Here is a 14563-nt window from a genome sequence, read left to right as displayed (position 1 = left end):
CTTGGCCACTCTCTTCCCACTCCCGTGTAGCGGTGGGATATGGGGTAATGAAGGGTTAATGTCACCTTGCTATTGTAAGGTGACATTAAGCCAGATTAATAATGGAGAGGCGTCAATTATGTCACCTATCCATTATTAATCCAATTGTATGAAAGGGTTAAAAAACACACACACACGTTATTAAAAAGTATTTTAATGAAATAAACAAACAGGTTGTTTTAGTATTTTATTGCTCTCTCAATCCATCCAGAAGACCCTCGCTTGGCAAAATAATAAACCAACAATATACATACCTTCTGATGATCTGTCAGGTCCCACGAAGTAAATCCATCTGAAGGGGTTAAATCATTTTACAGCCAGGAGCTGCGCTAAAGCACTGCTCGTGGCTGTAAAAACCCCGGGTGCTTAAAGGAAAGCTGGGTGATCTGTACTTACATTGAGTTGCGGTGAGGCGCCCTCTGGTGGATGTTCTCATGAACTGGAGCCTTGGAAAAGTTCCCACGCTCGAGTTCATATGAGTTCATCCACCAGAGGGCGCCTCACCGCGACTCAATGTAAGTACAGATCACCCAGCTTTCCTTTCAGCACCCGGGGTTTTTACAGCCACGAGCAGTGCTTTAGCGCAGCTCCTGGCTGTAAAATGATTTAACCCCTTCAGATGGATTTACTTCGTGGGACCTGACAGTTCATCCGAAGGTATGTATATTGTTGGTTTATTATTTTGCCAAGCGAGGGTCTTCCGGATGGATTGAGAGAGCAATAAAATACTAAAACAACCTGTTTGTTTATTTCATTAAAATACTTTTTAATAATGTGTGTGTGTGTTTTTTAACCCTTTCATACAATTGGATTAATAATGGATAGGTGACATAATTGACCCCTCTCCATTATTAATCTGGCTTAATGTCACCTTACAATAGCAAGGTGACATTAACCCTTCATTACCCCATATCCCACCGCTACACGGGAGTGGGAAGAGAGTGGCCAAGTTCCAGAATAGGCGCATCTTCCAGATGTGCCTTTTCTGGGGTGGCTGGGGGCAGATGTTTGTAGCCAGGGGGGGCCAATAACCATGGACCCGCTCTAGGCTATTAATATGTGCCCTCAGTCACTGGCTTTACCACTCTGGCGGAGAAAATTGCGCGGGAGCCCACGCCAATTTTTTCCGCGATTTACCCCTTTATTTTAGCAGCTACAGCACCCAAATTTTGCACATACACACTACTAACATTAGTAGTGTGGAATATGCAAAAAAAAGGGGATATGAGATGGTTTACTGTATGTAAACCATGTCTCATATCCTGTCGGGTTTGTGAAGGAGAAATGAGAAGCCGGCAATTGATTTACCGGCTTTTCAAATATATCGCGCTGAATTAAATATAAATACAGAATATATATATGTGTCTTAATGAGCCTGCGAGAAAATATCGCAGTACGGATGCCATACGGATTACATACGGAGGATGCCCTTGCGCAAAATACGCTGACACACCCTGCCTACGGATGACATACGGACCACTATTTTGGGAACATTTTTCCGTATTACGGCCGTATTACGGCCGTAAAAAACAGACCGTATGGTCTTACGCTGAGTGTGACGCCGGTCTTAACTGTCAGGTTCCGTTTAAATAGGTAACTGACTGTAGACTATAAAACGAAAAATCCTTCCATTCTTGATAATCGAGAATATTTTGAATAAAAGGTAAAAAACAAGTTTGCTTTTTTTTTTTACAAGCATTTAGCCAGTTTATTCATTTAAGAACTTGAAACCACCCCTTTAGAAAGAGAGGAATATTGTTATTATTTATTTATATAGCACCATTAATTCCATGGTGCTGTACATGAGAAAGGGGTTACGTACTAGCAGTGAGTACGTTTTATAAATGCCTTAAATAATCTTTTCCAGTAGTTATCTTCTAACAGTTGCATATAAAAAAAATTATCTGATTTTCATCCAGAAAACCATTTTTCTACATTGTCAACACTATCTTTTAAAATCAGATTCTATACAGTTGATCCATATGGGATCTAATTTTTTTTTTTTGTGTGCACTGATAGACTTGAATAGGAGTGTCTCATCCAAATCGTGGACAAAAAAAACAGCCTGAACAGCCTTATTAAATAACAATGGTCCGAGTGTTGGGAATTTTTTTCATGGACTGCGCTTGAACCAAAATTTTGGTCGTGTGCACGTAGCCACACGGTGCAGTCAGACAGCGGTATAAATCGGACTGAGATCGGATCACAATGCTCGAACTGGCCGGCGGTTCTCCCAACCTAAGTGTGACAGCTTCATATGTTTGTAGGCAGCTTTCGCGCTTGGGTCGAGAGAGCCGCCGGCCTGACTGGTGCATTGCAGTCGGATCCCGGTCCAATTTCTGACTGCGTCCTTACAGTAAGCAATGGCGATTATTATTGAGTTTTATTAACTGCATGTTGCTATAAGGATTAGTTGCAATGACAAGTTGCACCACGTTCTGTCTTATTGGTTCAAAACGATACAGTCATACAAGGGTGCGCTATGTCAGGGGTCAGGTAATGGGGTGCATTGACTCTTTAGCGCCTGATCTCATAAACTCTCAGCAATAAATCTACGAGGAGACGGAGCTTCAGATTTGTATAACAGACTTCTACTCTAAACACTTAAGCCGAGCGTTCTCACATTAATAAATTATAGATTCCTGGGCTGAGAAGGAAATTGCTGTTGTCGCTAATCCTCAGTTCTATTCTCTGAAATTTTCCCCTCATGGAGCTAAACCCAAAAAAATAAAGCATCACTCAATGACTCGTTATAGTTTGATAAACTGTCATACGTGAGCTGCTACAATGGGAACCACTGACACAGCAGCATTTATGGGGCTCCGGGGAGAGCTGCAAACACAAAACGTCTTTAGGAGCTGAAAAACAGCCAGGAATGTGAAGGCAGAAATGTCACTGCAGAGAAATGGAGCCTTGTCATCCCTGCAGGTTTCTATTAGTCGCAGTGCATGCGAGAGTTATAGACTGGAATTAGCTTTGTAGGTAATCCATTGTCATTGCTCGGTCCCTTAGTCGGCCCCATTTACATCTTCCCTGGAAAGCAGGTGAAGCTCGGAGAGTGATCTATAATTCACAAGCAGGAGCACAAACACGTTGTATTTGAATGTGAAAACTGAACTTCAAAGCCACATGGCATGTTTCAACAAGAAGTGACAAGGTGCGCAGCTCTCCACCACCCCTCTGCTTCACCGAGACAGAAGGCAAATGCTTGTCGTAATAAACGAGAGATTCCCCAAATTAGCTCATGAATGGGACAGAAACAAACGTGATCCATCTAGAAATTTACTGCTGACTTTTCAGCTAATAACTATTGATAATAATTGGAATTCTTATTTCTTAGCTGCAATAAAACTGGATTCTGGTTTGGTCTAAATGGTTCCAAATATGCAACAAATTTTTGGAAAAAAATCTTAAACTTACAAAAATATATTTGACGTGGAATTGCGAAACGTTAAAGGCCCAGATTCATAATTTTCAGTTTCAATCTACTTTTCTGTTTTTTCATCGTTGATGTTTATTGCGCCAAATTCATAAAAATGGTTCATGTATCTCACGCAAAGTGAAAAATGGGCTTCTTTCATGGCATTAACCTTTTTGTTTTACTTTTTTGAGCAATAAGTCGCATTTTTTCAAAATATCACAAAATGGGACCTTTTGAAAAGATTTGTATAACATTTCTACAGGGAGGTACTAAACTAGGGTTGTGTCAAATTTTGTGATTTTGTAATTTTTGAAATTGATGAATCAGGTGAAACATCTAGAAATCCCAAACTGCGTTCACAATGGTGAGCATGAGAAAAAACTGGCAAACACCTGTTCCTTCACACATCCAAATATAACATGTACGTGAAAAAACAGTACTGGTGTCATCAGTGTTTTCCATCAGTGTGTCATCTGTGCATCCCTTTTTACCATCAGTGTGTCTTCAGTGTTTTTCACTGATGGATGAAGAAAGAAATAACTTACAGCTTCTCCTACTTTACAATGCTAAACACAGATGGCACACACTGTACGTGCTTTTCATAGACCCATAGACTTATATTGGTCCTTGTCCTCTGTGCTGACGGTAAATAAGAGACATGTCTCTGTGTGGTTTGGATGGACACATGCAGGGCCGGACTGGCCATCTGGCAATTCCGGCAAATGCCAGAATCATGGACCTCCTTGTTTGCTACTCTGTTAAACATCAAAAGAAATATAGACCTCTAAGAATTAAGGTTTTTTAATGTATTTTAAAAGTGCAACACCCTGGGGCCGTGGGGTACTCAGAACCAGGTCGGCCGGTTCTTAAAGGGCTGGTCACGGCGGTGGTGACCCGGTCCGTGGCCCTGGGCGCGCAATTAAAGATGAAGAATGAATAATGGGAATGAGGTTTATATAGGAAAGGGGATTGTTCGTGACGCCACCTGTGGTACTCGGCCACAAATAGCCGACGCTGCAGTTCAAGTCCTCTGGGGCAGATAGGGAGGCAGTAAAGTTGTTACAGCTCTCCACAGGCAGATTTAACCCCAGGGCAGTTAAAGGTGTTAATTGAAATGGAGGATGTGGTGGTGCAGGGCAGGTGATGCAGTAAAGAATGAACGCCCTCCCCTGAGTTTATCTTAGGGGGGTCGCATGAGAACACAGCCCCCAATTTTTATATTTGATGGTTTGATACAACCCCAGTTTTATAAAGGTAATGGTGTTTTTAAGGTGGTAAACAATAAAGGGTTAATATGTTTTCTCTCAGTCAGCTGTGTGAGGCACGAGCAGGTTCTAACCAGTTTATACAGGTTCATTTTCTGTGTTCTTCCCGCAATTTTGCGGCATCCTGATTGGCTAACAAGTTTTGTGAGGGAAGAAATTTATCTATATAACCAGCTGTTTCCTGGGTCCTGTCATCAGTCGACCACAAGAAGATTTGAAGATAGGAAGACTGAAGATGGAAGCATTGATGGAACAGCTGATGAGGAGGGTTGAAGAGGAGGGTGGCGCTGAGTGGTTACAGAGCTGCTTGGCTTTAAAACCTGCTATATTACCTACCTCCGGTCCGGAGGTTCTTGCAGCTGGTGACCCTCGGCCTCCGCTGTCTCCCGCTGCCCCTCTTGTGTCCCCAGCACCTCAGCAAGCATCTCGCAGCTCCGTGAGGAACTGCCAGCAGAAGAGATCCCGATCACCGCCGCCATCTTTGAGAGCGTCTGACAGGAACCGCGGTGCCAGGAACAGGAACAGGAAGCCGCCGCAGCCGAATTCTCGCAGCCCAGTGCGAGAGCTTGTCGGCGGCCATAAAGCAACGCTGCCGACGTCATCTTCTTCGGCCGCCTCCTCTGCCACAGTTAACCGAGGAAGCTGTACAGCTGTGGCGGGCAGCGGCGATGTTGGCAGGGATCCGTCTAGCCCTCACACCCATAAAAGAGGTGCGAGGGCCCAGGGAGTTCCAGCACCTGGAGCGCATCTGCCTAGAAGTGCATCAGTAAGAAGAACAAGTGCCGCTGGCGCTGCAGCGGCGGCCTGGAGATCTGGATCACCTGGCTCAGATGAAATGGAGGATTTCCCCCCGCAGCAGCATTCGCCCTCTAACATGGGCTTGAGTGCTTCTGCTCCATTGGACCAGGACCAAACGGATAGGGGTGAGATTTTAAATTTGCCTCTATCTGTCCCCTCTTTTGATTTAAAAGCTATTGTAAGGGATACTGTTATTGATTATCTTTCCAAAGGGTCTCCTTCTAAAACTCTCAATTCATCTGCTTCACAATGTGTTGCAGATAAGGTTAATATTATACATAAACCGGGTTTGCCTGAGGTGTTTTTAAAGGAGTCCCTTACATGTGAGGTGTCACCGCTTGGATTCCATCTGAGCTCTTCTCTTAAAGAGCAGATTTGGAATCAGGATTATGTTGACATCTTTTCATTATTGCCTTCTGTCAGAGATCAGCAGCATAGATACGAGAAGAGAGACGAGCAGGAGGATAAAAAGAAATATTCTTATACAAAATCGTTCAATAATTGGCTCCAGTCATTCTCTATCTATGCTGCAGTTCTTGGAGAGAAATTCCCTAACCTATGTTCAGGCCTCTTTCAACATTTGGATTCCATTTTAGAGGCCTATAGAAATTTTGGGGGCATGGCATGGCTTATATATGATGAATCCTTCAGACAGAAGCTAGCCATGCACCCCAATCTAGCTTGGGGCAAGAAAGACATAGGTCTATGGATTAATTTAATGTTACCTCAAAAATTCCCTTCATCCAGACAAGGCGTGGCTGCTCCTACAAAAAAAGGAGTTTGTTTTGCGTTCAATGAAAGCAATTGTAAGTGGGCGTCAAATTGCCGTTTTCGGCATGAATGCTCCTTTTGCGGAAACAGCCACCCCATGTTCAAATGTTACAAAAAGCAGCTTCAGTCTGGACAGCAAGGGCCCTCTAAGGAACCAGTTTCAAAGGGCCTCGACTCCAGTGAAATTACAAAACATGGTTCCATGGCTCGAGGCATTTCCAAATCAGGAGATTAGCGCAATGATTTTTCGCGGTTTTTACTTTGGATTTTTTGTTCCACAGTTTAAAGGGGTCGGTTGCGTTTTAGTCCGAAATTTACCGTCAGCTTCTGTATTCCCTTTAATTGTGAAAGAAAAAATCTTTAAAGAACTGGAAACGGGTAGGGTAGCTGGCCCCTTTGATTCACCCCCCTTTTTAAATTTCAGGATCTCCCCGCTTGGGGTAGTTCCAAAAAAAGAGCCAGGCTCCTTTCGTTTAATACACCATCTATCGTATCCTAAAGGGGCCTTTCTCAATGACGAAGTTGACCCTACTTTATGCTCGGTTAAGTATTCTTCTTTTGACGAGGCTATTTCGATCTTACAAAAATTCGGTAGTAATGCTATGATGGCTAAGTCGGACATAAAATCAGCCTTTAGACTTTTACCAGTGAACCCAGACGGATTCAATTCCCTCGGTTTTTACTTCAACGATAAATTCTTTTTTGATAAATGCCTCCCCATGGGTTTTTCGTTGTCATGTTATTATTTTGAATCATTTTCTTCATTTTTACATTGGGTGGTCCAGTTTTCCCTTTCAGATGGTGGGGTTCTTCATTATTTGGACGACTTCCTTTTTATAGGCCCCGGCAGTTCAAACATTTGTAGCTCCCTTCTGGATAGGTTCCTAAAAACTTGTCACCATTTTGGCGTTCCTATCGCCACAGAAAAAACTGTTTCCCCCTGCACTTCGTTGGAATTTTTAGGCATTCATATTAACTCGGCTGACATGACTTGTTCCCTGCCATCTGACAAAATTTCAAAAATATGCTCTTTAATCAAACTATTCCTGTTAAAGGAAACGGTTACCCTTAAAGAGCTTCAATCTCTTTTGGGTATGCTAAATTTTGCGCTTAAAATCATTCCTATGGGTCGCGTCTTCTCTAAACGGCTTTATGAATTGACATCTGGCCAGTCTTCTCCTCATGCCCAAATTCAGTTGAACAGAGAGGTCAAGGATGATTTGGGGATTTGGCTTAGATTTTTATCAGACTTTAACGGTAGAAATGTATGGCAAACCCCTTTCACCTTCGCTGACGACCTGGGTCTGTCTATTTTTGCTCATGAACAGCTAGGCTTGGGCCTTTCTCTAGCTTCTCTTTGGGCCTTTGAGCAATGGCCCCAGTCATGGGTGGCTAGCAAGGCCATTAAGAACCCATCCTTTTTGGACTTGTTTTCCATTTTCTTAGCCGTCAATCTCTGGGGTTTTCATCTCTCTAACAAACGGATTATGTTTCGCTCTGACAAACATAATCTGGTTTTCATGCTGAACACCCTCTCATCTAAAAATAAACAGTGTGGTACCATCCTGAGACATCTTACTCTGGTGTGTTTAAAATTCAACATCTGGTTGAAGGCTGTTTTTTCTAACGATGCTAATATTTATAATGCACAGTTTATTTGTCACCGCCAGGCGTATCGTCATTTGGATCAAGCTACAGAAGAAGTCACGGGAAGAGCATTTTGTCCTCTACAGTTATGGGACCTGATTCAGGTCTAATCCAGCATTTTGTAAAGAATTCTTTGGCGAGTAGAACTTGGGCCGATTACTCGGCCGCTTGGAAGTTATGGGTTAATTTTTGCCTAATACATAGTTACCCCTTTAACGAGTCTGATCAAGCTGTTGCTTTACATTTTTTGGAACAGTTAGTTAAGAATGGTTCGTCTCATTCAACCATATCTAAGAATTTAGCTGGTATCTCATTTTTTCTTAAAGTTTCTGGCAAAAAACCCTTAACTGAGTATTTTTTAGTGAAGCAGTTTATGAAAGGTTTTAAAAAATCTAATTTTTCTCCGGATCGTCGCCGCCCAATATCAGTTAATATTTTAAGAGACATTTGTCTTGCTCTTTTTTCGGTTTGCGACGATCAATTTGAGGCGTTTCTTTTTTCCGCTGCCTTTTCCTTTTCATTTTTTGCAGCTTTGCGTGTTTCGGAAGTCGTTTCTTTGAATAAAACCTCCCCATCGGGTTTGTTTTTTGAGAATGTTCAATTACGAGATCGCCAATTGCATCTATTTATTAATAGATCTAAGACGGATCAGCTGGGCAGGGGGTGTTCTCTAAAGCTAAATTCGGTTTCGGATTCAGTTGTTTGTCCAGTTTTTAACGCGTCTAGATGGTTGGAACATCGGCCTAACTCTGTTGGCCCATTTTTCATACATAAGAATGGACAACCCGCGACGGTGTTTCAGTTTAATTTTGTCCTTAAGAAAGCATTAAAGCATTTAAATTTAGAGGGCCAGAATTTTTCTTCTCATTCGTTCCGCATTGGTGCGGCCACAGAAGCGGCAAAATTAGGCCTGAGTGAATCCATTATAAAAAGAATTGGTAGATGGGATTCGAACCGCTTTAAGTTGTATGTCCGACCAGATTTATATTATCATTAACATGTTATTCATTCCTAGGTACCCTCACAGTATGGATCATCGGACATTCCTTTATTCATTGGGCAGAGAAGAGGGCTACAGTGAGATGCTATACGCAGAATTTATCGTTTGATAGTTCTTCTTTGCAAATTTTCTGGCATAGCAAGAGAGGGATGGTTTGGCAGAACTTAAATTTTGAATTGCATAGACTAGCGGAGAGAAGACCCCATCCTAATCTAGTCATCTTTCACTTGGGTGGTAATGATATAGGCAAAGTAGGTACTCTGGATCTGTTAGCATCTATTAAAAGGGATATGTGTTCTCTTAAGACTGAATTTTTCGATACAACTTTTGTTTTTTCTGAGATTGTTCCCAGATTTTTATGGCTTCTTCCTAATACTCGTTTTTTGGAGCGTATCAGAAAAAGGGTTAACAGGGCGATGCAGAAATTCATGCCTTTGATTCACGGTTTTTCCTTTAGGCATTCTAATCTTGAAGATTCTGTCCTGGGGTTATATAGGAGGGATTGGATTCATTTGTCGGATATTGGCCTGGATATCTTTAATTTAGATCTTCAGGCCATTATTGAGCTTTGGCTGTGGCGTTTGGGAAGGGGGGCCATTCCTCAATGAGGATTGGCGTTTGGGAAAATCGCCCGGATTCGGGTGGATTTGGACAGTTCATGGTCAGTTGGTATTCAAGTATGGGAAAATTTTTATAAAGATTTATTTGGTTATAATTTATTTAAATTATTATTCATGTTACTCAAAAAATAAACGTCACGGCCAAGAAAATATTTATTCCAAAACTTATATCTTGTGTCCTTGTTTTTATTTACCGTCAATAGTGGGGCTTGTGTTATCATGAACGCCCTCCCCTGAGTTTATCTTAGGGGGGTCGCATGAGAACACAGCCCCCAATTTTTATATTTGATGGTTTGATACAACCCCAGTTTTATAAAGGTAATGGTGTTTTTAAGGTGGTAAACAATAAAGGGTTAATATGTTTTCTCTCAGTCAGCTGTGTGAGGCACGAGCAGGTTCTAACCAGTTTTTACAGGTTCATTTTCTGTGTTCTTCCCGCAATTTTGCGGCATCCTGATTGGCTTACAAGTTTTGTGAGGGAAGAAATTTATCTATATAACCAGCTGTTTCCTGGGTCCTGTCATCAGTCGACCACAAGAAGATTTGAAGATCCCACCCGCCCTCCCGTGTTTTCGACTGTTAATCCTCTTGCCGTGTCGTTTAATTTTGTGGGAAAATCGCCCGGATTCGGGTGGATTTGGACAGTTCATGGTCAGTTGGTATTCAAGTATGGGAAAATTTTTATAAAGATTTATTTGGTTATAATTTATTTAAATTATTATTCATGTTACTCAAAAAATAAATGTCACGGCCAAGAAAATATTTATTCCAAAACTTATATCTTGTGTCCTTGTTTTTATTTACCGTCAATAGTGGGGCTTGTGTTATCATGGAGAGGACACAGCAGGATGCAGTCTTCACAGTTTTACTCATAGTTCGAGTACGGTATCCACCCGGGTGCTGTGTCCTCTGGGTTAGTGGTCCTGCCAGCTCTCCAGTAACTTGGGGCACTTGTCCAGGACCCCCTTAGTATGTACCTTTCCTGGCCGACTCACTACGCTGGTCCTCTCCTGTCTTGCGCTTCACACCCAGTGTCCCAAGCCAGTAGTCATGGGTCCTGTCGGGTGATGTCATCACTGTCCCCTAGACCCTCTGTGTCTACCTTTTCAGCGAAATAGATGTGTATGTGGCCGTTGTACAGACACGACAGCCTCCGGGTTCCTCATAACAAATACTTGAAAATGGTGCCAAGATAGAGGGTCAGCAGGGAAAAGTATAATAACGTATCTAAGGGCTAATCTCTCCCTAGAATAACCCTAAAGCTTGCCCTACCTGCCGCACACAGCATTGACTTTGGCCAGGTGGAACACTGAAGCCCACAACCTTGTTTATGTGACACGTTCCAGCTATCTTTCCTTGTATTTTTAATGTTGTTATCATTATAAGAACCGTTAGTTTCATTTTCTGGCATAAAATCCTCTGTCTTTCAATAAAGCCAATGTTTTGTTTCTGCCTCCTCATCTATTGCACTGTATTTAAGCCCTGCCTGGTGGTGTCATTCAGGCACCGCTTCATTATATTTTGCAGGGATGAGTTATGGATGGAAGAAGAGGTCATGGTTGTCTGGACCGAATGCAATGGGGAAGGGAAAATGAATGACAACAATCAGCGAGAACGTCACTGCTGAGAACCGGCACAATATGCTCATATTATGCTCAAAGGTCTGCAGAGCACTGGTGTAAAACTGATGTTACCATTATATGGCCACTGTATGGTGGTAATATTCTTAATATAGTGGTTTTGGTTAAAGTAGTTGTCCAAGCTTGAAGTTAAAGTCTGCAGTGACTATGTTATTGCACACTTCTGAATTCTCACAGAACTCGCGTGCTGGGAGGGTTCTCCAGTGCAGACACTGGGCGTTGGTAATCATGTGCACTTATGCAGTGACATAACTTGAACAGCATGGGCCCCAATGCAAAATATCTAATTGGGCTCCCAATTATTGCAAATCTTTAATAGCGCTGGTCTTTTCATATAGGCCAAATAGACTTTTGGGGCCACCCTAGGCTCCAGGGCCAGGGTGCAATTGCAACCCCCGCTCCCATTGCCAGCACCAGAGAATCCTGACAGTGTGCGCTGTGAGGATTCAGAAGTTTGAAGTTACATAGACTTTAACCTCAACCCCTTTAACAAACAGTATGGTGATATTATAAATATTGTATATGCTGGTAATATTTGTTTATGGTCTGTTGGTATTTGTCTGTTATATTTCAATATCATTTTTCAATATTATTATTTAATATTATATAGCAATATTATTGGTATTATTAGAAATATTGTTTTGTAATAAATCTTGATTTCCTCCAGGCAGGGTAATGTTAGTAATATATCCCCATCTACTGCTTGGGAACATCATGGGCTGTTGTGTGCTTTCAAATGCCAGTGCCAAATTTCAGTCCAAGTCTGTCCCTGGACACACAGTCCGTGTAAAAGCAGGAACATGTGAGCAGCCCCATAGGTTATAATAGGTATCAGAAGCATAGCTAGAGGTTCAGCTTGGGAGGGGGGCGAAACATCTGATTGGGCTCTGGTTACAATCATGGTGGCGCACTCTAATTGTGCAGGTATATGGCAACCTCAGCAGACTAGGCTGAAAATACAACTTATTACTGCTATACAGTGACATATGGTGGTGGATAGATACTTGTCCTGCAGAACCATACAAGTGATTACAGTACAGTTATATATTTCATGACTTACAGCTGAGACAGGGAGATGCTAAGCTCTTTTCAGGTGCTCTCAGTTACCATAATTGCTCAGCTATTTAACTGAACTGGCAGTCCCAGATAACTGTCAACCGTTTGCTCATTGATCTATCGCTGCCTGATCTTGGACCTCGTTCTGACCATCCATCTGTTAAACCCCTTTGCTCTGATACACTTTCCAAAAAAGTATTTTGACCTGGGACCATTACCTGATTACGCCTTTGTCTCTTCCCTTTCTTTATGCTGTACCTTCCTGGCTGTTGAACTTGGTCTCGTCGAGTATCCCAACTCATGGCTTGTCCGTGAGATGTAGCTCAGTGTTACATTAATGATGCAGAATTATGGCTTCCACACTTTGAGTACCCCCCCGACAGTAGGTTCTACAATGTATGAGGGACCTCCCCTATTGTTTATGATGCCACCACAAGTTTTACTTAAAATAAAAAACATCATATACTCATCAAATTCAGAAACCTGACAAGTTCTTCTGACAGGATGTCAGAGGCATGATGACATCACAATGCCGGGACTCTGACATCCTGCATGTGCGTCGTCACTTCAGACACTGCTTCATCCTGCTGTTCTATAGACTGCAGGCTTAAAGCGACCTGCTGTCTTCAAAACTGAGAATGGTGGGGTATGGAGATTCCATTTTCCTGGTTTACTGCAGGGCTTAACTGTATTGGCGTGCTGCATACTCTGATATAGTTAAGGGTAGGGGTAACCCCAGGTGGGCCCCTGGGAGTGCTTCCCCCTCTGCCCCGGTAGTTGCGCAACTGATGGGTACGTGTGGTGTCCGGTAAAAAAGGATACTACATGTGCTGTAAACACGGACGTGTGAAGGAGGCCTAAAGTAGAGTTTTAAAAAGGTGCAAGCTATAAGATGATTTAGGAATGGGTGAAAAATACCAAAAACTAGACATAAAACAGGTGCAAATGTAGTAATGAATCTGGACATTATGTGCTTTTTTTTTTTTTTAAAATGGCGAAATCCCAGGAATATTAAAAATAAAGAAATCAGCATTACTTTCCCTTTGAATCCGCTACTGCTCCACTGGTCCTTACCAGTACTAGCAATGAAAATCCATCATGCACATCACACAATCACTGTCCTCAGTGGTTTGTTGCAGATGAGATTTATAACGTTTACTACTCTTTGCCCACAATTGAGAAAACGCCAAAACCACTTTAAGACAAAGAAATGCATTAATCAGCATATAATCATCGAGAAAGGTAGATAATGCAACATTTGTTTCTTGAACATGATGCCAAGTGATACAGTCATGTTCATACCTCATAACCATCCCAGATCCAAATAGACAGTCACAAATTAGGTTGCTGTCCTGGGAGATTGGGAGGTACAGTGGGGCAAAAAAGTATTTAGTCAGTCAGCAATAGTGCAAGTTCCACCACTTAAAAAGATGAGAGGCGTCTGTAATTTACATCATAGGTAGACCTCAACTATGGGAGACAAACTGAGAAAAAAAAATCCAGAAAATCATATTGTCTGTTTTTTTTTATCATTTTATTTGCATATTATGGTGGAAAATAAGTATTTGGTCAGAAACAAAATTTCATCTCAATACTTTGTAATATCTCCTTTGTTGGCAATGACAGAGGTCAAACGTTTTCTGTAAGTCTTCACAAGGTTGCCACACACTGTTGTTGGTATGTTGGCCCATTCCTCCATGCAGATCTCCTCTAGAGCAGTGATGTTTTTGGCTTTTCGCTTGGCAACACGGACTTTCAACTCCCTCCAAAGGTTTTCTATAGGGTTGAGATCTGGAGACTGGCTAGGCCACTCCAGGACCTTGAAATGCTTCTTACGAAGCCACTCCTTCGTTGCCCTGGTGGTGTGCTTTGGATCATTGTCATGTTGAAAGACCCAGCCACGTTTCATCTTCAATGCCCTTGCTGATGGAAGGAGGTTTGCACTCAAAATCTCACGATACATGGCCCCATTCATTCTTTCATGTACCCGGATCAGTCGTCCTGGCCCCTTTGCAGAGAAACAGCCCCAAAGCATGATGTTTCCACCACCATGCTTTACAGTAGGTATGGTGTTTGATGGATGCAACTCAATATTCTTTTTCCTCCAAACACGACAAGTTGTGTTTCTACCAAACAGTTCCAGTTTGGTTTCATCAGACCATAGGACATTCTCCCAAAACTCCTCTGGATCATCCAAATGCTCTCTAGCAAACTTCAGATGGGCCCGGACATGTACTGGCTTAAGCAGTGGGACACGTCTGGCACTGCAGGATCTGAGTCCATGGTGGCGTAGTGTGTTACTTATG

The 14563-nt window shown here is 42.3% G+C and overlaps 1 protein-coding gene across 1 annotated transcript in view; it reads right to left on the bottom strand.

Moving 5' to 3' along the window:
- Positions 1–12733, bottom strand: part of ZFP64 (ZFP64 zinc finger protein) — a 61247-nt gene extending 48514 nt beyond the window's left edge. The window contains exon 1 of the mRNA XM_077253209.1: positions 12476–12733. Coding sequence (XP_077109324.1) covers positions 12476–12559 — 84 coding nt within the window. The 5' untranslated portion in view covers positions 12560–12733. The remainder of the gene's footprint in view (positions 1–12475) is intronic.
- Positions 12734–14563: the final 1830 nt, after the last annotated feature.

This window comes from Ranitomeya variabilis, chromosome 4, assembly GCF_051348905.1.
Source record: "Ranitomeya variabilis isolate aRanVar5 chromosome 4, aRanVar5.hap1, whole genome shotgun sequence".
NCBI classification, from domain to species: Eukaryota; Metazoa; Chordata; class Amphibia; order Anura; family Dendrobatidae; genus Ranitomeya; species Ranitomeya variabilis.
Note: the sequence above shows the minus strand (reverse complement) of the source record. Positions and strands in the feature narration are given on the sequence as shown.